The sequence below is a fragment of the Eleginops maclovinus genome, chromosome 5, assembly GCF_036324505.1.
Source record: "Eleginops maclovinus isolate JMC-PN-2008 ecotype Puerto Natales chromosome 5, JC_Emac_rtc_rv5, whole genome shotgun sequence".
Taxonomy (NCBI): domain Eukaryota; kingdom Metazoa; phylum Chordata; class Actinopteri; order Perciformes; family Eleginopidae; genus Eleginops; species Eleginops maclovinus.
Window position 1 is genome coordinate 17,403,892 of NC_086353.1, and position 9,095 is coordinate 17,412,986.

The window sequence follows — 9,095 nt, forward strand, 5'->3', positions numbered from 1 at the left end:
ACAGGTTGTTTCTTCCCCTTTGATTTATGGAAATTTATTCTGAGAGCTAAAGATCTCAAGTAATTGTTTGTATATTAAAAGGAGATTAATATGAGGCCTGTGTGCCAGCTGTGTTTATCACAAATGTGTATTCAAGGCTGCATAGACTTCTTTCTGCTGCTGCCAATTGACTCTCTCAATGTGGCCCCCTAGTGGCCATTGGTGGTTCATAACTTTCATTATTGAAGTAAAGCAGAGGAAGCAAAAGGGTGTAATAAAAAAAGTACAAATTTTATTTTTTTCCACTTTACAAAGGCCTGTTTACCCAAGTTTCTTTTTTATAAACAAAATATAACAGCTTCTCATCGACCTGGACTGATGGGAAAAATAAAAAACACAAAAATATAAAAAATGCTTGTCACCAAAAATGGAAAACTGGACAAAAAAACAGAAAAGCAGAGCACAATAAACAGCTGCTGAGATAAGCCACAGCAAGGAGTTTACAAAGAAATAATAAAAAAAGAGTCTTCCTCATCATTGATTCAGGCAGTACAGAACAGCAAGTGCTTCATAACAAATATCTCAAATTCCAACCAAAAGATAGCAGTGCTGTAACACCATGCACAGGAACATTTGGGGGAAAGTGTTTAGCTGAACAATGGCAAACTTCAGTTTTAAATCATCCTGGGGCTTAACATTAAACACCAAACCCCTTAAAGTTTCACAAACAAAATGTGAGAATATCCCACCATGTTTGGCATGAGAAATACCAGCTACTCTAACCAGAAATAAAACCGATGTAAGTGAATAGTCTCCCCAAATCTAACAAATCAAAAGACAGTTTCACACTGAGTTCATCAATCATGTGTTCATGAAAATCTGCAAAAAAAAGTAAGCCTGCTTTAGACTAGAGAAAACAGCAATTAGTAACATGCATTCAATTGGCAACAGAACATATAAGAGATCAAAAGACAGATACAAATCCAAATAAAAAGGAATGTTTACAGCATCAAGTCAGCGTATCAAATCGAGTATGACAGGAGGGAGGCATGGAGCAGGGATTTCCAGTCAAATTCCCAAGAAATATAAGCAACGTAACATGAGGTGGACAGACCTGGTACATTTTAGAGAGGGAGAGAGGGATAGGGATTTGGAAGAGATCAAAAATTCTATTCAGTGCTTTTCTTTAGAGTTGTGCACTTTCTGTGGCATCTGGAAACTTCACTGGCAGTTTAAGTTTTCAAACTACCTTGGCTGATCTTCTGGAGTTTTCTCTTACATTTTCCAAAGATGATGCTTTTTGGGTTCTTTAAGATCTGACCTGCCTATTTTTGATGCCATTTATCAATTTATGTGAGCAAATGTCACATAGAAATTTGCCGTCTCCTCCCTGCACCACAATCTATAAGCTATTCCAATATGTAGAAGTGACGAATATCATTTCTGTTAAAATTCACACACTTAATAAACGCTATTCTCTTGTGAAGTTAGATGACGGGTTTGGACCTTGCCTCACTGCTGGTCAGCAGAAAGCCAGGTTGACGAAAAGCACCTTGCGAGTAGTGACTACATTCTTTGATACAAGCATGTCCCGTTTCATCCATACTGTATACTGTAGGTGTAATGTACACACCTATCAACGGTGCATAGATAACTTCACCTCATGTATTAATGACACCAACAAACATACTGAAGATGGAATTGCATAAATACCAAAACGCTAGTGCATAGTCACTGAAAGCAACACACCAAGACTAGACAAGGAAAACCGGAAGCCTTCATGCAAACAGAGCATGTGAATAAAGTCAATCTGTTTCAGATTTCAGCCAAATGATCATAGGGCGCATTTCAGAAGATTCAGATTCCATTTCTTCTCTGGCTATGAACCAACATTTGGTTCAATATTTATTTATTTTTTTAATAAGTTTTCCTAGGGGGTGCAACAACCACCACCAATATAGTAAGAAATAATGGGGCTGTCTTTAGTGGATTTGAATTTGAAATCACATTTAAAAATCAGACCTTCAGAATTCCTCTCAGGCGTCCGGTTTTCTGTGAAAACCTTACAAGCCTCCAACTTTGTGTTGTTAATCTCAATAAAACAAAGTGTTCACTTGACATTCAGTAACCCGGACAGAAAATAAAAAAACATGAAAAAACAAAAAAGACGATATAAATTGTTCAACAGCTTATTTTTAAGGGCTTATTTAGATATCAAGAACACAACCTTTTTCAAGTAAATTCAGACATAATTCTATTCAACATGTATCCTCAAATTAACTTCGTAATTAAGTTTTGAATTAGAATTTTTTAATTTAGAAATGCCTTCTGTTGTAGTTTTAAGTTGGGTTTTGTGGCCACTGGCACTAGAATAACTCCTAGCCAGCCAGGAAACATAGAAAAAAACTAACAAATTAAGACTGGGAAAGAAATAACTGCAACTCCATATCCCTTTTAAGAATCAAGAGCTGCTTGCTTATTGTGTCTTTACATTCAAATCTCCACCCTGCAAGCTCTGTCAATTTGTAGCAGAGATAATACTGTCAGCGTGCCAGTGATGACAGTTAATTTTGATGCTGCGCCTGCATGAAGCGCACATTAACGCACGTGACGGACGGACTGATGCTGGTAGCTTTTTACACAAGGAGAAGCTCAAGTTTTCAAGTAGCCACAGACCGGCTCTGACATTGAAAAACCACCTTTTAGAAATCCCACAGGTCCTCCTCTGCACGCTGACCCTCATAAGAATTCAATCTTCTTTTCTTTTTTTTTTTTTACAGTACAAGACTGACACAGAGCTTAACCACTGGATTTAGGAGTTTGGATAATGCCAAAGAAAGATTTTTTTTTTTTAAGTAGTCGAGCTCCTGGAGGGAATCTTACAGTGAGTAGGTATTTTTAAGTGTTTGTGTGTGTGAGTATATGGGGTGGATCAGTTCATCGAGCAGTCCTCGCCCTCCGTGTCCGTGTCTGTGTCCGAGCAGGCGGTGTCCATGGCGATGTGGGCGGGGCTAACAATGACAGCTCGTCTTTGCTCCTCCTCTGCGCTCGCTCTCCTTTCCTGAGCGCGCTCAATGTGCTGGATAGCCTGAAAGAAGAAGGCAAAAGATATTCAGTCTCTGTCTCGTTACTGAGAATAAAGTCTTGTCTTAGTGTCTATTTATACCAACAGTAAAGAAAAACCGTTGCAACATGATGATAAAGAATGTCTGAATGGATTGGTGCCAGAGCATTTGTTAGACAATAAATGACAGGTTAGAATCTGTTTTGCGCTGCCTTTGTGACGGTTCCAGGAAGTCATCACCTCAAAGCCTCTATGTTGTTTTTTTCTATTCTTCAGAAGTATAGGCACATCTCTTAACCCCTGGCTACACTAATTTGCTTTTTCAATGCTTATTAATGTACTCAAAACAACAGTTGGAAGAAACGTATTATGTACAATGAAGAAGGCCCCGGTGTGCAAAGGCCTTTAGGGTGAACACTAAAACTTTCACTATAAACTGCAAAATGTAAACAAAGTGAAACACACTCCTACCTGCACAATAGTGTCCAGGTTCTGTCTGGACGTAGAAACAGTGCTGGTGTGGACAGACGGGCTCATGGTCACCACGGTGACATGATGGTGCGGTTGCTGCTGGGTTAGTGTTGGGGCCGGGACAATGACCGTGGGGTGGTGGGTCGGGGCGGGTGGAGTGGGAGGAGCCAGCACCTGGAGGACAGACAGAATATGAACAGAATGTTACTATATCTGACACAGTCACTGTTGAGCTCTTCATGGCGCGAGTTAAACGTTATCACTCCAGCAGTTTGTAAATTGCAAAGCGTGCGTGTGTGTGTGTGTGTGTGTCTGACCTGTGGACTGTGTGGTCGTCTGTCAGCCGCGTGGATCTGCTGCAGCCGTAGCAGCGTCTGGCTCTGGATGAGCGCCTGCTCCTCCTCCACCTGCTGAGTGATCACCTTCAGACGGTCCGGCTGCAGCTGCGTGTTCATAGTGCGCACCTGCACAGGAATGAATTATATCTATCATTTACACTAAAACTCTTTAACCAACAGACCAATACAATAGAATTATGTTAAATAATACCATTATGTATGGTAAAAAAAAAGTACAACAGTGATTATCTTAGTCACTTGGTGGGGAAAGATGTTATTCAATATTTGCTATTGTGCAATTATGTCATAAACCTTCTGATAAAAGTTATTCATCAAATAAACTAGATTCCCCAGATGTAATTACAATCTTTGGTAACATCTCAACCACGCATCTGCCCTACTGTTTGCTTTCCTCTCTCACTGCCTGTTAGTTGTGTTTGTCTTCGCCACCTGTCCTCATTGTCATATACATTTATTTAGTGATGGTAAATAACTATGTATTTTGTAAAGCATATGTTTCAGTTTGCACAGATACTTTTTTTTTCTCGCAATGATTGAAACCAATTAAAGACCAGGTAAATGCATACAAGTCATGACTGCTCTTTTTATCTCACCTGTTCCTCCAGTTGCATGCGTGTCGAGCGCTCCTTCTCTAGTTGCTGCCGCAGCTCCAGCAATTCCCGCCTCACCTCCTCCACCTTCTCCTCCTCGAGCGTGTCTGGAGACCCGATGCCTTCATCCTTCTCCTCGGCTCGCCTCCTCTTGGGCGATGAGCCGCTGAACTCCTGGAAAAGAAATGCAGACATTAAATTAAATATTTAAAGTATGTGAACGGGGGATGCTTTAAGATCTAATTTATATACTCAGTCTGCACAGTTTGAGGTGTTTCCACTCTATTTAAAAAAGACACATGCTGCTTGTGCACAAATGGCGTCAGGCAGCCATTTGAACAAATGGGCGGTCGGCAAGAAAACAAACTGACAAGGGAACCAACAGCAGGGTAAACAAATCAAACACACATTTTTCTGCATAGCTCAGCGTGGCTGCATACAGATTGAGCAAGTACTTCAATATCTTTGCCCACGTTTTCAAGCTGTGCAAATGTGAAATTAAAGTTCGGCCTTAATTATCACAGCAATATTTCATGAAGACCAAATTGTGGAAGCGCAGAAGATGTCATTTTCTAGAGGAAAGTCTTTAGTTCTATGCATCTTTACCTTGTGGTTTGGCTGTATTCATTGTGAAAGTTTTAACTACATAACAATAATAGAACCAAAAGCAAAACTAAAAGTGATGAAATTCCAGTTCTTGTCATGGTGTTGATACACTTTAAAAAAGGGAAAAGTAATGCAGACAGAGATAGGAAACCAGTTTGTGATGGTGAAGTGTTAGAAGTAAGGTAAAGTATAAAAGATGTATAACAAAGGAACTATGCGTTACCTGGATGAAGCGTTTGAGCTGGTTATTCTGTGCTAGGAGCGTGGTCTTTTCCTGCTCCAAGGCAAAGATGTAGTCTGAAGTCTGCTGCAGGATGGCCGCCTGAAAAATAAGAAAAGTAAACATTTGAACAATGCATTGGGAACGCTGAAATGTCACAAATGTTCTCCTCTGCCAAGCAGTCAAAAGAAAATTGGCCCCAATCATTAAAAGCTTCATCATACTCATGAGCTATTGTTTGTGTGTCTGCACCTTGCTAAGCTTCTCTCCGTCTGTGTGGGGCAGGAGTGTTTTGAGGGACTGGAAGCCCGCGTTGATGCTCTGCATACGCCGCCGTTCGTTGCTGTTGGCGATCTCACGGCGGATCCTTCTCTCCTGGTCCTGAGCCGTCTCCGGACTGAGAGGGATGTTGGCCAGGCTGAGGGAGCAAGGTCAAAGGGAGAGACAATCATTTGTATGTCCATAAGGCATTTGTGTCTAATGAGCAGGGTTTCAAACATAATGGTTTTTAATGTCTACCATTGTGGCACTGGCAGGCAAGATAATTTTTGTCCAAAACTTTTTAACTCTTTAAGCATCCCCTCTTGGACACACATTTGATCATTCTTATTCAGTTTTAGGACGTTTGCACACGCACTAACAACAGCTGTTCTTGGTCATACAAACAGATATCAACAATATAATCAGCAATCAACCGATCTCTGATACTGACTCCATAAACCTTTAACCTGGAGCCCTAACTAGGCTTTAGTCTCGACCCTACCACATTCCTCAGTTGAACTGACTGGAGATCTTTGAGTTTGGCTGAACTCAGTGCCCCCTCACGCAACACCCCACGAGGTTGGATGTTATGGTTGTAAAACCTTCTCTCTGTCTTGTTTGCTCGGGGAGAACTACGCCAACCATTAAGTCTAAAAACTACCATGGTGCCAAGAAAACAGCAAGAACCCGAAGAACCAGATCTGAGACAAAAATAAAAGAGGTCAGACAAAGGACAAGGGCACACATGGCTCTATTTTCTACAAAAGATTATTGGTGATGTGCAACCTTCTCTGATGTTCAGATCTGCACCTAAAACGTGTAGTTCTATTTTGAAAAATTCAAGTTAAACTTTCATTATGAAGGTAGTGCAGACTGAAAAGCATTATCAATATTTGGGGTTTAATGTGGTCAATTGTGATTAAAGTGTTTATCTCTGGCCAGTTATTTATTGTCTTTAAGAAATATATTGAGGTGGACTGGCTCTTCCAAATTTAACAATGTGTAAAGTGTGACGAAACTGAAAACTTCAGAATAAAATCAGTCAGGTTTAAATTTCAAAGCAATACTGCAGAACATTATTAGCAAGTAAAAAACAAATATCATGCGATCATACATTTCTATTATTGTGGCATCCTTTGCGCACATACTAACTCCTGTCTGTTGACAAACATCTGTCAGATATCCGCCCAGAAAAACCAAAACATGTTTACTACACCTTTTAAACATTTTTTTTTTTTAAGTTAACAGTTCAAATCAGCTGGTTTCAGATGTAGGTGCCAGGGAGCTGCTGACCTCCAACATGGCCGCCGGAGGGCGCGTCTGGTAGTCTGGAGGCAGCAGCCTGAAATGTGACTCCTCCAGCAGCAGCAGCAGCAGCTGCAGGCCCCCTGGCATCATGGAGAACAATGCTTTCTACCGTTAGCACTAAGCTAGCAGCTACTCTCCAGTCTGCTGCTAAAGGATGCAGATGTTTGGTGGCAGTAACACTTAAAAGAATAAATGTCTCGGCTAAACAAGCCAGAACACATGATACAAATTGAGTCCGTGCTTCGAGAACACGGTTAGAAAACGAGTGCGTTGTGATCGCTAACTAGCTAGCCGAGCTAAGCTAATTTTAGCTCATGACACAACGATGTCTGCTGCGGAGCATTATTTAACTACGCACACAATATAGCCGAACCCTACCTTCCCGCAACAATAACAACTACCAATACATTTTACATACAATAAATACTGTGGTTATCATATGGGCTGTGAGGAACTGTGCCGTTAAAACGTGTGTATTGGTGTATAGCAGGGAAGCGGCGGGGAACACGTTAACTACCACGTGGTTGGTGTTCAACTGGAAGTAAATGTATCGATTTCATGTCGTTGATTTACATATTTCTAAGCTGAATGTCCAGAAACATATCCTTTATGTTATAAAATGTAATTATGCCGGCCAATCTTATAACATCAGTTTAGAAAATCCGAAATATCCTCTCCAGCAACAACAGCAGCTGGCCAGCGAGCTGCTAGTTTCTATAACCATGCTCCTGCTGGCAAGACATCGCAGCGAGGCTAACAGCTAGCATGCTAACTGGAGTCAGGCTGCATCACGCACGCATACACCACAGCGACACGAGGGAGGATTTGTGCAAGCAGCTTCGTATCAACAAAAAATATATAGCTACACACCTGCAGAGACCGCCAATAACATCCTTCTCCGTCTTCTTGAAATGCTGTAAGGACGGGATCTTGTCGGTCGGCATCATGAAGTATTCCATGCTTTCCAAGCCTCCTTCTGTAGTCCGTGTTTTCTGTTTTTTTCTTCTTCCTCCACTGCTGTCCTGGTTAAAATATTAGGATGTACGTTTTAAGCACACAGCTCTCTCTGTACTCCTCAATGGCGCATTTCTAAAATACCGCTTCAAAATTTGCCGAGCTGAAGAATACACTTAGAAAAATAAAAAGTAAGTTCGAGCTGTGTTGCTTCCCACAGCTGATGGGGTTCCCTCCAATGTGTGTGTGTGTGGCTTCTTGCCTCCGCCTACTACGTGTGTCTGTGTGTTAGTCTGAAGCCTCCGCCTACTACGTGTGTGTGTATGTGTGTGTGTGCAGCTGATCTGTGTGAGGCGGGAAACAGCTGGTTGGAATCAGAGCCCGTTTTCCGGAAAGCAGAACAAACAGAGCAGCAAGAGAGCGTGGAAGTACAAAGACAGGCACTGTGTGGCTGCAATGCTGCAAATCAAACACATCAGACAGAGACTAAGAGCTACCAGTGATCAAAAATACTAATAATAACATCTGTGTAATAGCAAAAGTATTGGAACTGACAAACTTCAATGGACAAAACCACCTACTGTTTGAATAGTTTAATACATTAAGTTATCTAAATGTGTTACTTCAATAATGTGATTATTAAGATTTAATTTACTGTACTGCAATTCACTGTTTGTTTTTAAATGATCAAATTATTATGAATTAAAATTGAATATATATATATATATTTTGTATTTGGTTAATCACTGGACAACATAAGAACCACAGGGTTATCATGTCTTTATTATTATTACTTTATTTATTTGATTGTAAATATGGTCAGTGATTCTGAAAATTATTAAGTAAAAACGGAAAAGATTGTCCCTCAAAAAACATCAATAGGGGTGCACAGTAATTTGCCCCATGGCTCCTATACAATTAGTTGAGTTTGATCTGAATTCAGATAATTGACATTTGAAATGACCCCTTCTCTCACATTCTGCCTTTATATTTGTAAGGTTTCATTGTCATTTAAACAAGGAAATACAATGTTACAGTTATTTTTAACAAAATATAAAACACACAAAATCGTAAACAAAGTGAACAACTTTCTGTAACTAAGATAAGAGTAGGCCTACCGCAATACAATCGGCACTACCACGCGTCAATATGGTCAAAGCGGTCGTGTTAAAATGATTCACTTACTCACTCGACATTTTAGATGTATACAGTCTATGGTTTACACGAACATTAGGGAAATATTTTACATTAAGTGAAATAATGACATTGTATTATTATGCAAA

General features: G+C 40.3%; 1 protein-coding gene across 1 annotated transcript; it reads right to left on the reverse strand.

The window, feature by feature from the left end:
- Positions 1-249: 249 nt before the first annotated feature.
- On the reverse strand, positions 250-8,095 carry LOC134864972 (transcription factor AP-4-like). The gene is made up of 7 exons (XM_063884334.1): positions 7,729-8,095; positions 5,542-5,707; positions 5,293-5,391; positions 4,467-4,637; positions 3,832-3,978; positions 3,515-3,688; positions 250-3,067 (listed from the first exon to the last, which is right to left on the reverse strand). Exons 1-7 carry the CDS (start codon positions 7,815-7,817, stop codon positions 2,912-2,914), a joined length of 1,002 nt encoding a protein of 333 aa, XP_063740404.1. The 5' UTR covers positions 7,818-8,095; the 3' UTR covers positions 250-2,911.
- Positions 8,096-9,095: the final 1,000 nt, after the last annotated feature.